General features: G+C 50.8%; 3 protein-coding genes across 5 annotated transcripts in view; all 3 read left to right on the top strand.

Annotated features, from left to right (window-relative positions):
- Positions 1 to 12,940, top strand: part of LOC114769289 (claudin-1-like) — a 33,350-nt gene that overhangs the window by 504 nt on the left and 19,906 nt on the right. Inside the window, exons 2-5 of one of the 2 annotated variants that reach the window (XR_003743202.1) lie at positions 720 to 983; positions 1,167 to 1,331; positions 1,410 to 1,488; positions 1,572 to 1,759. Coding sequence is in view for 1 of the 2 variants with exons in the window: in XM_028962170.1 (XP_028818003.1) it covers positions 761 to 983; positions 1,167 to 1,331; positions 1,410 to 1,488; positions 1,572 to 1,704 (600 nt within the window). In the remaining variant the exon portion in view is untranslated. Of the gene's footprint in view, positions 1 to 719; positions 984 to 1,166; positions 1,332 to 1,409; positions 1,489 to 1,571; positions 2,428 to 12,940 lie in introns of those variants that run through there. The other variant, XM_028962170.1, reaches the window with a different exon arrangement.
- Positions 2,417 to 4,482, top strand: LOC114769288 (claudin-1-like). Of its 2 annotated transcripts, XM_028962168.1 has the most exons (4): positions 2,417 to 2,797; positions 3,199 to 3,363; positions 3,460 to 3,541; positions 3,629 to 4,482. In XM_028962168.1, exons 1-4 carry the CDS (start codon positions 2,449 to 2,451, stop codon positions 3,780 to 3,782), a joined length of 750 nt encoding a protein of 249 aa, XP_028818001.1. In that variant the 5' UTR covers positions 2,417 to 2,448; the 3' UTR covers positions 3,783 to 4,482. The 2 variants fall into 2 exon arrangements, with proteins under 2 accessions (XP_028818001.1, XP_028818000.1); XM_028962167.1 differs by having other exon boundaries at positions 3,460 to 4,482.
- p3h2 (prolyl 3-hydroxylase 2) overlaps positions 6,167 to 12,940 on the top strand; it is a 30,312-nt gene continuing 23,538 nt past the window's right edge. The window contains exon 1 of the mRNA XM_028962166.1: positions 6,167 to 6,847. Within this exon, the coding sequence (XP_028817999.1) occupies positions 6,452 to 6,847 (396 nt within the window). The 5' untranslated portion in view covers positions 6,167 to 6,451. The remainder of the gene's footprint in view (positions 6,848 to 12,940) is intronic.

Below are 12,940 nucleotides of genomic sequence, written 5' to 3'. Positions count from 1 at the left end.
ACAGGGGCAACGAAGGAGAACAGAGTGGATTGGGATCGGAGACCCCGTGAAGAGGGAATTTTCAGTCTGGTTTGGTGTGCGGATCTGAGAGGGCGTGCAGGAGTGTATCTGGCTAGTAGTGTGTTGGTGTAAGAGGGAGAACTTCCATTTACGGCCCTGTAGGCAGCATCAAGGATTTAAACTCGATATGAGCAGCTACCGGGAGCCGGTGGAGAGAGGCGAGGAGAGGCTGGTTGAAGATGAGGCGGTCCGCCACATTCTGGACCATCTGGAGGGGTTTTATGGTGACTGCGGAGGCTCCAGCCAGGAGAGAGTTAGAGATGACCATTGCCTGGACGAGGAGCCGCGTAGCCATCGAGTCCCTGAGCGGGACACTGAAGTGTGTGTAGATGTTCCTGTGTGTGCTGCCCCCTAGAGGAAAGTGAAACGCGCAATCCGCATCCCGTCCAGGGAGTGTCGGTAACTGGGAAAATCACCGTCACCGGCGAATCGAGTCCTACGGAGGCACGAGGCATGTCAAATTTCAGCTGATGGTCCATCCTTTCTCGTTCATGACTTCTGTGGCTGCATGCTGTCCTGTCTTCTTCTTACGACAGCCGTGTGATGAGAAATCAGTGATCTGAACTCCCCTCCTTCACACTCATTACTCATCACATTTCACACGTCTCTTCTGGAGACTTTAAAAAGCCGCCGCTGCAGCCTCTGGTCCATAATTACAGTTCCCTTCTTGAAGAGCAGTGGAGTTCGGGATTGTCCACGAATGGCTTACGCCGGGATCCAGCTGATCGGCTTCACTCTGGCCCTGCTGGGCCTCATGGGCCTGGTGATCTGCACCTGCCTGAACGAATGGAAGAGCTACACACACTCGGACGGGAGCGCGCTGACGTCCGAGGAGATCAGCGTGGGACTGTGGACGCGGTGCAGCAGACTGAGCAGCGGCCGCATGCAGTGCGAGGTGCTGGACTCCATCCTCCACCAGCCCAGTGAGTTCAACCGGACCTTTATTCTCCTGGTCCTGGTCCTGGAGGACCACTCGCCTGAAGATCTGAACCCATAATTAAGAGAACATAAATGCAAACATTTCATCATTTAACTAAATAATTGTGGTTGTTATGAAGAGACTGAGACGTACGTGATGTCCAATGTCCATTTCCCCTCCACCGCAGTGGAGATCCAGTTGTCCAGGGCCGTCATGATCGCCAGCATCCTCCTCTCCCTGGGCGGGGTGGCCGTGGCTGTGATGGGCATGAGGTGCACCACGTGTCTGGAGGAGGAGAAGACGTTGAAGGACAGGGTGGCGGCTGCTGGAGGAGGTCTCATCGTTCTCGGGGGTGAGTTCCAGAGATCATTTATTAAAGCCACGTGGTCTTTAAGTAGCTCAGGAACGTGCTTTTGTCCGTCTCCATCAGGCCTGTGTGCCCTGGGTGTGGTCTCATGGTACGCGGACCAAGTAGTGAAGGACTTCCACGATGCAAAAACCGTGACAAGGTCAGACCCTGCACTTCAGTCTTCGTCCTGACGTCTGGAATGGACGCATGGTCCCAGACGCTGTGTGTTTTTCACCCGCGTAGGTTCACTCTGGGCCGCGCCCTGTTCCTGGGCTGGGCCGGAGCCCTGTTGTCCGTCGTGGGCGGCGCCCTCCTGTGCTGCAGCTGTCCACATTCGGACCCTGTGCCGGAGAAGCCCGCCGCCGACTACGTGTAGAAGACCGACAGCGCTGCAGGAGCATCAGCTAACGGACAGATGGGGCGTGGTCTTACGCTCCTTTCCTCCCACAATTCAGTTTTCTGCTAAAGTCACTGGGCAGGTGGTTTATATGCACTGCGGGACACCATGAATGCATGTAAAAGCCTATTATTCATCAGATTTATATATTTCAGAGACACCGATATAATAAAAGTTGAATCAGACAACTGACATGAGCACTTCGCCATTCAACAAACAGACGTGTTCGCCTTATTGCAGCGTGGCTGCGTGTATCTATTACCTTGTTGCTTCAGGAATGAGTTTCTGTCTCAGGATGTGTTGGGAAAAAACAACGTTTAAATTGTGCAGTTATTTTTGTCAAAAAAATTTTGTATTTTTGAATTAATTATTGATTTGTAACAATGTTCTGCTTGTGAAGTAAATTATTAATTGGCGACAATGAATAAGTCAAAGCGCAACAAAGTTGCTCTGCGTTGTCGATGACGCGCCTGGCGCGACACCTTCCATCACCAGCAGGGGGCGCCGCGGCGCCCAGAAGCGGGACGCGTCCTTCTTCTGGCTTTTTGGCTTTTTGACTTATGACTTTTTGGGATCATTTAAATTTTGCAGTTATTTTTATCTAATTTTTTTTTGTATTTTTGAATTAATAATTGATTTGTAACAGTGTTCTGCTTGTGATGTAAATTATTAATTGGCGACAATAAATAAGTCAAAGCGCAACAAAGTTGCTCTGCGTTGTCGATGACGCGCCTGGCGCGACACCTTCCATCACCAGCAGGGGGCGCCGCGGCGCGCATTCCTGCGCCCAGAAGCGGGACGCGTCCTGCCCGGCTCAGTCCCCGCGGCGTCTCTCTGCCCCCCGGACGCATGGCGAACGCGGCCGTCCAGCTGGCCGCCTACGCGCTGGCCTCGCTGGGCCTGCTGTGCGCCATCACGGCCACCTGCCTGAACGAGTGGAAGACGTTCGGTCACTCGGACGGGGGCGTGATCCAGGGCCAGGAGATCACGGCCGGGCTGTGGAAGGAGTGCAGCAAGATGAGCACCGGCCAGGTCATCTGCGAGGAGTTCGAGTCCATCCTGCACCAGTCGGGTGAGTGGACGTTTATTAATGCCGCAGGACGAGGACAGGGACAGTCCCCACCCAGGTGATTTATATAGGTGTGGAGCAAGAAAATGAGAAAATGAGTGGATTTTTAAAAAGTTCAGGATTTTACAGTGTTTGTGATGCGGAGGGCCAGTAAAATAGTCTCTGGAGGAAGCTTCTGTGAGGTTCTGTAAAGTAGAAGCCTTGAGGGTAACATAATCATCTGTGAACCAGAAGACCCGGGTTCGAACCCCACTTACTTCCATTGTGTCCCCGAGCAGGACACTTAACCCTGAGTGTCTCCAGGGGGGGGACTGTCCCTATAACTACTGATTGTAAGTGGCTCTGGTAAATGCTGTAAATGTAAATGGAACGTGTCTTCTGACTTGGACCATCTGTGGACGCAGTGGAGATCCAGATGTCCAGAGCTGTGATGATCGTCTCCATCGTCCTGTCGCTGAGCGGCGTCACCGTCGCTCTGGTGGGCATGAAGTGCACCACCTGCATGGAGGACGAGAAGGAGCTGAAGAACAAGGTGGCGACTGCTGGAGGAGTTCTCTTCATCCTTGGCGGTGGGACTGGAGTCAGATCTCCATCTTGTGAGGAGCAGCTCCTCCACAGCGTGCAAAATATCTAATCTCCTGCTTTTTATTCTCTTTCTCCCTCAGGCATCTGCTCACTTCTGATCATTTCATGGTACGCTCACAGCATCGTGGCGGACTTCCAGGACCACCACCACCACCATGAAAAGTACGGTGGTGGCACTTTTTACCAAAATTTCCGCTGTGTGGCTGAAGGTGTATCGTGCAATTCCCGTCCGTTTTCTCCTTCCTGCAGGTTCACTTTAGGAAGGGCCCTGTTCGTGGGATGGGGCGGAGCGCTCGTGTCCATCGTGGGCGGAGCTCTCCTCTGCTGCTCCAGTCGACGTTCCGGCCGGACCCCGACGTACTACAACCCCCCCTCCCACAAGGGGGGCACCGAATACGTGTAGAGGTCTGGTAGAACATCCACAGCTCTCCTGATGTGCTTCTCCTGACGAAGGTTAAAGGTCGGGTGGAGATCCGCGCTCAGGTCTGTAGTGGACACCCAGAGAACCTCTTTATAAATACATATATACACACTACCAGTCAAAAGTCTGGACACACCGACTCTTGAGACATGTTGAAGAAACTTATTTAGTATTTGTTGTATGAGGAGAAGGTGAATCAGCAAAAGCTCCCTGATTTGGAGAGAAGAAAATCTTCATAGCCTCACGTTTGTTATTTCATAGTCCTGCATCTTCAGGTTTATTCTAAAAAAAGACCCATAAATGAGCAGGGGCGTCCAAACTCTTGCCTGAACTGCAAGTTGAACAAGGCGGGAACCGTGCATTCCCTTCATCTGCAGCTAGAACTACTGATGGCCTTTCCAGATTTTCCAGATAGCGAGGATGTTGCGTCTTTTTATATTGTTCTCGCGTCCTTGCCACACGGCCAGGCGCTGCCAGGGATTTCCGAAGATGTCTCCACATACCTAAAATCATGTATACCTTCTGATCACTTTAAAGTGCCTTCTCTGAGTTTTTATTACTGTCTGTGTTTATATTACTATTCTGTAGTACTGTAAAGACTCAAAAATGAAGTTTTACTGTATAAGTCTGCAACCTGTGATATGAACCCTGATTTTTAGTAATAAAAGACATAAAACCTCAATTCAAGCTCTTTTTTCTCTTATTCTTCCGTTCTAATGAAAAATTTGCGTGTATTATTGTCCACCCAGAGAAGACATTTCTTGATTTTTTGTTCACGACGCATTGTTTTCTGGTCCAGACCAGACGCCGTGTGAAGGAACATCCACTCCTGGCTGTTACGGCCTAAGATGGCTCGGTAATTGCCCAGAAATTTCCTGTTTAGCGTTTTGCTCTGTGCCATTCTTGGCTTATCTCACCCAAAGGACAGAGTCGAGCGTGACAAACTCAAACTGAAAGCTTTACATATATCTATCTCTCTCTCTCCCGTGCTCTCTTTTTAATATTTTAAAAGTGATATTAACAGTGTTTGCTCTACTAGAAAAAAAATCACAATTTCTGCCTCTTTCAAAAGGGTTTGTGCTTTTATAAAAAAACGTAGAACTTCCTGATCTTGCTTGTTTTCCATTAGTGGAGGAAACACCGGTGCACTCCCTTCCTTATCTCCCCCCGTCTCGCCAGGCCCAGTTCCCGTCCTCAGATCCCCTCGCTGAAACAGCACCTGATGTGTCCCCAGGCAGGTACCAGCAGAGCGGATCCATGCTTTTTATTATTCCGTAATATTCTCACGCATCAGGTGACTGTAATATTTGGTTTTTTTTGCTGAATAGGATGCAGCGAATCTGTGGTTCTGCTAGAGTCTGGTGATTTGGATGGAACTTTGGGCAAATTACACTTACGGCGTATATCACTTACATTGCACTTCAGCAACCAGTTGTGCACATTTGGAGTAAAATCCTGAAAGAGGAGGGTTTTTTATTTTTCGATTCGCTGGGCGGGCCCAAACTTCTGGTGTGAAAAAGAAATCTGGTGTCATTTCATTTGTGCAAGAAGCGAGACCTCTAGTGGTGATGTGAAGCAGCAGTCTTTAAAGGGCTGTAAAAATCTTGAAAGTGCATAAAATGACCTCTTTCATTTTTTCTAAAAATAATTTCACAAACCTTTTAAACAAATTAACAAACAACAAGGCTGTCACACTTTTTAGTAGAACACGGCCCTAATCTTAATATCATTATTAGTAGTCAATAAGTATGTTAGTAATTAATATTTACATTTTGTTTTGAACGTTCGTTCATGTACAGGGTGGGCCATTTATATGGATACACCTTAATAAAATGGGAATGGTTGGTGACATTGAACACATTTTATAAGTCTTCAGAAACTTGTAAATAACTCATGAAAGAATAAAGTTACGTTAAATCCAAGCACACCATAGTTTTTCTTGTGAAATTACCAATAAATTTGATGTGTCACATGACCCTCTTCCTATTGAAAAAACAAAAGTTGGATCCAAGATGGCCGACTTCAAAATGGCCACTATGGTCACCACCCATCTTGAAAAGTTTGCCCCCTCACAAATACTAATGTGCCACAAACAGGACGTTAATATCACCAACCATTCCCATTTTATTAAGGTGGATCCATGTAAATGGCCCAGCCTGTAGATTGGCCAGAGAAAACCCTGCGCTAAAAATGAGCTGTAACGGCGACAGAGGGCGCTGTTGTTCCGCGTCAAAATTGTCACAGTTCGGATGTATGGCCGACAGAGGGCGCTGTTGTTCCGCGTCAATATTATCACAGTTCGGAGGTATGGCCGACAGAGGGCGCTGTTGTTCCGCCTCGATTTATTGCATTTGCCGCCGCAGTCGGTCGCGCCGTTACGCTCCACATCAGCGGCGTGAGAAAGTTTGAACTTGTGGGAAGTTTCACGGTGTCGCTCCTGGTTTTATTTTATTTGATGTCTGACTTGTATCAGTCTGTTCACCAGGAAACGCAGTGAAGTGAAGCCGCGTTATAACTTCATTACGGTGAATGGAGGGGCGGGGCGCGTCGCGCTGTCACCGCGGGATGTGACGGGGCGGAGCCTGCGCGGAGCGCCCGTCCGTGTCCCGGTGACCCCGGACCCTCACTGTGACCCGTCCCGCCTGGAGAAGATGCGCTCGGCCGTCGCGCTTGCGGCTCTCCTGTCGTCGCTGCTGTCGCCGGCCGCGCCGGAGCCCTACGACGCGCTGTACAGCGACGCGGTGGACGCGTTCCACGGCGGCGACTACCGGCGCGTCGTGCGCCTGATGGAGGAGGCGCTGCGCGGCGCCGCCGAGCTCCGGCGCGCCAGGATCCGCTGCCGGCTGGCCTGCGAGGACCAGCACCGCTTCCGCGGCCCCGCGTCCGAGCCGCAGCTGTGCGACACGGTGCTGCGACGCGCCGCCTGTCTCCGCGGCTGCCTGGAGCGCAGCGTGGGCGCGCAGTCGCTGCACAAGGTCAGCGAGGAGGTGGCGCAGGACTTCCAGCGGCGCGTCCCCTACAACTACCTGCAGATGGCCTACTACCAGGTAAAGGCTTCATTCGTGTCCCTGGGGCGGCCTGAAGTGGCCTGGTGTCACCAGGAGGTCGCCTGGAGACACTGGCCAACCAGAACATCCCCGAGGAGATGCTGCGCCAGTCCTCAGAGAAGGTGGCTTTCTGGCAGGTGCGTCTCCAGCATCTCGTGGTCTTCAGAAGCAGAGACCTGGATCGCACGCCACTTTATTTAACCCACTTCCCCGCAACTCAGGGGGTCTCTCGTCCCAGAATATTACAATATAGCATGTTTTATTTTCATTTAATTTCCCAATCTGCACGAATATCAAACGCAATTCCCAACTTTCCCCGGGGAACCTGCAGCACAGCACTGAAACGGGGATCCATCTCCGTTCTGGAACGTTCACAGTAACAAGTGAGCGGCTCCTTCTGAGGGTTCTTCTGTCCTGGACGCCGGTGGGACGGAGGCGAGTCTGCTCCCTCAGCTCATTACTGAGGAATTTCTTCAGGAAAAAAAAAATTCTATTTAGTCGGCAGAACGTCGTGCAAAATCTGCTGAAGGATTTCAACAACAACAACATTTATTTCTTATATCGCCCCAAAATCACAGTACGTCTCAATGGGCTTTGACAGGCCCTACAGTTGACCCTTCTGCACACAAACTCTAGTAGAGAGAAAAAAGGTGGGAAGGAACGTTGGGAAGGAGTGATACAGAGAGGGACCCCCTTCCAGGGTAGAGTGAGCCTGCAAATGGTGTCAGTGCAGGGTTGGGGATGATATAATAATGTCCTACAGTTGTAGGGTTGGAGAAGTCCAGGATGTAGTCAGTGTCATGGTGTAGATTACGTGTCCATAATGGTGTTACTGGTCCATTTGAAGATCCCTGAAGCTGTAGTTGTAACGGTGGTGGTGGCTGTGGTGACCCTCTGGTTTGTTTCATGGTATGTCCTTGTTAAGCAGTTGTCAGGAACCAGGATTTATTTGCTGGTCTCTTCACTGGGGTCTGCCAGTAGTCTGGGCGCCTGATTCCGTGTCTCGGAGAAAAACTAACAGAAGCAGCGGCAGACGGTTGCACTGTACGACCGATACTGAAATATGTGGTTATAGTGCTATATTGGTACTACAGTGGCCCGGTACCCTAACTAGGACAGCCTAACTAGGGTGAATTTAACACTGTGTCTAACAGGGGGACTATGTGATAAACTGGACTTTATAATTGACGCCGTGTCTGGGACTTTAACAGAAGACCAGAGACAACAGACGTGTTTTCAGATGTCAAACAATCATTTTCGATGCATGGAGCACGGCGGCGGTTCCAGGAGACGTGATCTATTCGTTCCGGGTGTTTTCGGGGGGAATAACGCACGTAAAAGCGGCCGCTTGTCGGGCCACCGCCGTTTTCCGGATGACCGCCTCTGAGCGGATAAGAGCGCCGCAGGAATGCGGCGGGCCGGGCTTCCCGTTGCACCGGCGGGCGAGAGAGGGCCGAGGCAGCTGTCCCGTCCACCGCGGCGTCCCGCCCCCGGAATGCGTGGGGCCGATTTTGAGGGACCGAAAGGCACATTGTTGTTCGGCTCTGATTTACGGCGCGTTAAAGCTCCTCTTGGCTCCTCTTGCTAATAGGAAAAATGCGTCATGGCCTCATACCACTGTGGGACATTTGAAGATGTGTGTCCCTGGAACCCCGTCCCAGATCGTTCTCGGGAAAAAAGGCCGAACTTGGCTGCCAAGCCGGCATCTGTTTGGTTTGACAAACTTTTTCGGGGCTTTTTTTCCTCTGGTTATTTCATCCTGCTCCTCTGCAGATTATTCTTCTGATCGGCATTCCCAGTCCTGCTGAGGGGGACGGGGGGGCTGCAGCGTGACTGCTGGATCACACAAATCCGACAAGGAACATCAAGGCCTGGTGGGTGGAGCCCCCCCAGTGGCTCCTGTCGTCTTCGCTCTATTGTCAATTAGCGTCGGAATGTTTGAAGCCCTGACGGCGTAATTACGCCCGGAACGTTTAAAATGGGACGAGGCTGATTCGTCCTTCTGGACACGGAACCTGGCATGCGTGCCAACGTTAATAAACTTTGTGTGTAATTTAGCTAAATCTCGAATTTAGCGGTTTATTTAGCTAAATCTCGAGAACCCGCCCGACTTTACATGGTCGAACAGCGAAATATGACAAGCTCGAGCTTTTCCGGTTAACGTTTCCCAGCGGCAACCTCTAATCCACCATGTACTTACATTTACAGCATTTACCAGACAGTCAGTAGTCCCAGGGACAGTCCTCCCCTGGAGACACTCAGGGTTAAGTGTCCTGCTCAGGGACACGATGGTAGTAACAATACGATTATATCGTGATATGTCGTGACACGATACATTAGGGCTGCACGATTATGGCCAAAATAATGATCACAATTATTTTTATCAGTATTGTAATCGCGATTATAAATCGCGATTATTCGTTGTTTTAGGTTAAAGCCATTTTTATTGCACTTTCTATTATTGCAGCGTGTGGGGACCTTCGTCATGGGGGACCTCGGTGGCACCTCGGTGGATTCGAACCGCCAACCTTCTGATTACGGGGCCGCTTCTGAAGGCACGTCACTGTGAAAACGCTCAATTACCCAGCAGGCTACTGCCACCCCTGCTCATAATACTTCCACTTCTAGTCCGGCGTTGGTGCCGCTCTAAAGCCACCTTCCTGAAAGGTCCAGATCTGGACGAGACTTGTTGGGAGACCAGCCTGTGGGTTTGGCCTGCTGAGCGATGCTCGAGATCACATGACCGCCCGTGTGAGAGGTCGGTCTGAGGACAATGGATGCAGGCTCAGTTTCCATTGTTCGGCATAGTAAATGTTGACTCGCCCTGCGGGGTTTTCAGCGAGGTTCTTGTTATTCTGGCCCTTTTTGGGTTCTGCTTGTGTTTGCTTGGCCACTACACTCCCCCCCCCCCCCGAGCGGTTTCAGGAAGTTTGACCATCAATGAGCTTCTGAGGCTGGGCCATGACTGGGGCAAAGGGGCAAGTGTTCAGGAAGTTGTCTTTGCCTCAGTCTATTTCATTAAACCAATATTCTACTGTCGTGGCTCGTTTCACCGTATCTTCATATTCTCTTCTTGTTCTGCTCCATTGGGTGTTAAAGCAGCATAATTCTATATCGTTGTATCGAATCTACATGTACTTACAGGCAGCGTTGGAATAAAACCTGGCGAGATCTGGCAGTCCCACCGATTCTATGGTCTTTGTAAGACGCAAGTTGGCCTGCAGTCATGAGGAAGACATCAGGCCTCACGTGCTGCACAAGCCTTCTTGACATTTGACCTTTGTGTAGCCTTGCTGGCTTTACCTTGCAGTTTCCTGGGGATTATGTTCTCCACAAGTCGAATGGTGAAGACATGGCGCTCCCATATTTGCTTACCTACAACCATGTGTCAGACCTTAACCCCAGCGACCTTTAGGGTATGTTAAATCAGCGGGGGGGGGGGGGGTTTGCAGGCTACGGCAGCAGCTGAGATCACATCTCAATGACATTTCCGCTCGGTAGAAGACAGTAGGTTTGACGCCGCCTCCTCTGGACCTCTGGATCTCTGTTGCTCGGGGTTTATGAGAAGCGGCCTCCCAACGTTCCTTCCACACTTGACTTCCTGGCCGAGCGGAGGACGCTGGGAACTCGCCGAGGTTGAAATGTCCCCCACTTGCTGAATGTGTTTGGGCCGAGACGTAAACCTCGGCGTGGGGGAGAAGCGAGGGAGGAGTGCGGACCTCTTCTCCTTCTGTTTCGGTTGCACGGTGGTGGATTTCCAGTAGAAATTGGACGTTTCTTGCCAGCATAAGGCACCGATAATCTGACACCATGAGTTTGGTGACGGTGGAACCTGTGCATCTGTCACCCACGGCGCCAGATGCGAGAGATGAGACGTGTAAACAGGGTGTCTTCTCGCTCGCCGCAGCTCCTGACAGGAAGAGATTTATCGCTTTCTTCTTCTCGTCTGCTCCCATTTGGCCTTTTTTGGCTGCGGCGAGGGACGTGCTTACAGCCGGAGCGTCTTGTCATCGTCAGCGTACGGAGAAGATGAAGTTGCGTAATCAGTCGTATCATGAGTCACTAGACTACTACGTGTGGTGTGTAACAAGAAGTCCCAGGTTCAAATCCCACTTACTACCATCGTGTCCCTGAGCAGGACACTTAACCCTGAGTGTCTCCAGGAGGGGACTGTCCCTGTAACTACTGGCTGGTAGTAGCCTAGTGTTTAACACACCCTCCTATGAACCAGAAGACCCAGGTTTGAATCCCACTTACTACCATCGTGTCCCTGAGCAGGACACTGAACCCTGAGTGTCTCCAGGGGGGGACTGTCCCTGTAACTAATGACTGTAAGGCACTCTGGATAAGGGCATCTGGTAAACGCTGTAAATGTAAAAAAAAATGTAAATGTCTGAGCCTGAGAAACTCGTCCCAGCGTCATTTCAGTGCACTTGTGACGCGTCCTGTTTTTTTTTAACAGATCGGGAGTCAGGAAATTGACGTTAACTGTGACCTCAGTGGTCAGAGATCAAAGGTCAAGGTCACCGATGGCTGTCTACGTTGGGGAGGGTCTATTATTTAAAAATGAATATCGTGTTTTTGACTTTTGATCAGTAATCGCTCAATGCTGACGAGAGCTTGTGTCGCTGCGGCTTCGCGGTTGTCCTCACATGGTCCATTTGTTGCTCCTCAAAACACACCCGGCCAGAGCGGGACAAGAGGCGAGGTCAACGTGCCGTTTTACCGCCATGCCGAACGCGCCGCGTCCGTTCTGGTTTTAATAAGCGACCGGCGCGCGAGGTAAACAGTCCGGCCGTGTGCCGGGAAGGCCCGTATCCACGGAAACAATGCGCCCGTTCTTCCTCCGCCGCGCGATCCACCTGGAAGTCCCACAACGCGCTTCCTCTGAGAATCGAGCGCAACAATCATCAATTCTTGGCTGCCGCCGGGGCCGATCCGGTAACGCGGGGAATTTTCCGCAGGTTGCGCAACTCCGCGGTGCAGCGTTTGACCCCGGACCCGCCGGCCTTTTCATATCTGCTCTCAAGAATGCCTCCGCTCCTGGGGACTGGTGCGATCTCGTCTCGGGACACACTCCGGCCGCGGTGTTGTTCAGCGCTTTTTAGGGATTTTGTGATTTAATAAAAATATATGGATGTCAGGAATTTTTTTTGGAAAACCTAAATTAGTGGAAAGTAACTTGACTTGTTTCATAAGTTACAGGAAACCAAAGAGGGGAAAAAATACAGTAGCCTATTCACAACCCCAGCATGCGTTCAGGCCGTGCATATATATATATATATATATATATATATATTCCCCTTTTATTAAAGGGGTTGCCAGGCAACCGGGACACAAACAGTAACGTCAGTAAAACTCCATCACTTCACCATGAAGGAATCTTGACGGGCTGAGCTGGACGAAAGGCCACACGTGCCCAGCATCTGAAGCTGGGGTTTGAGGCCTTATTAATATACATTGAAGGTTGCCATGGCACCTGGGCATGTGACGTACTGACAGGAGGAAGCAGGGTGCTTGAGGGCTGTCAATCATGCCTACAGGCTCCTCCCCTTTTAAAAAACTGTTTATAAAAGCATCAGTAAAGCTCCTCCTCCCCAACATACAGGTAACTAGCAAGTTTCTGTCTGTTCATTTCGGCAAATCCTGAAGACACAGACTCATTTTTTATGTCTGCTTGATGATGGATGTCTGCGTCATCTCCCCACCTCCCACTTTCATGTGGCCAGACGTTGGAGGTTCCCTGCACCACATTTTCCATCAACTCATCCGTCGGTTTATCTGGAGCCTGGGGCATCTGTCACGGAAGGACCCGGAATAGACGCGGGGGTGGTGGACTGTGGAAGAGGAGGAGTCTCTTCCCGCCGATGCTGGGCTTGACCGTCTGGACCTGATGTTTGGCTTTCGTTTGGAGAAGAGCGCGGTCTCGCCTCGTGTGTCTGTGTCCTCGTTTTACTTTGATTATGAAGCGGTGGCCGACTTGTCACCTGCACTGTCACCCTCACAGCTGAACATATTCATTACCGCAGGAACACAGAAATGGCTGCTTCTGGCATGCTGGCATGCAACCGTACAGTATGTGCTACAGTTTGG

The sequence above is a fragment of the Denticeps clupeoides genome, chromosome 19 (assembly GCF_900700375.1).
Source record: "Denticeps clupeoides chromosome 19, fDenClu1.1, whole genome shotgun sequence".
NCBI lineage: Eukaryota > Metazoa > Chordata > Actinopteri > Clupeiformes > Denticipitidae > Denticeps > Denticeps clupeoides.
Note: the sequence above shows the minus strand (reverse complement) of the source record. Positions and strands in the feature narration are given on the sequence as shown.

Bases quoted from the DNA above. Each gene is read 5' to 3' on its own strand.
- LOC114769288 (XM_028962167.1), top strand. From the start codon at position 2,449: ATGACGCGCCTGGCGCGACACCTTCCATCACCAGCAGGGGGCGCCGCG. The intron at 2,798-3,198 runs GTGAGTGGACGT...CTGTGGACGCAG, and splicing joins GTCCATCCTGCACCAGTCGG to TGGAGATCCAGATGTCCAGA. The intron at 3,364-3,459 runs GTGGGACTGGAG...TTTCTCCCTCAG, and splicing joins AGTTCTCTTCATCCTTGGCG to GCATCTGCTCACTTCTGATC.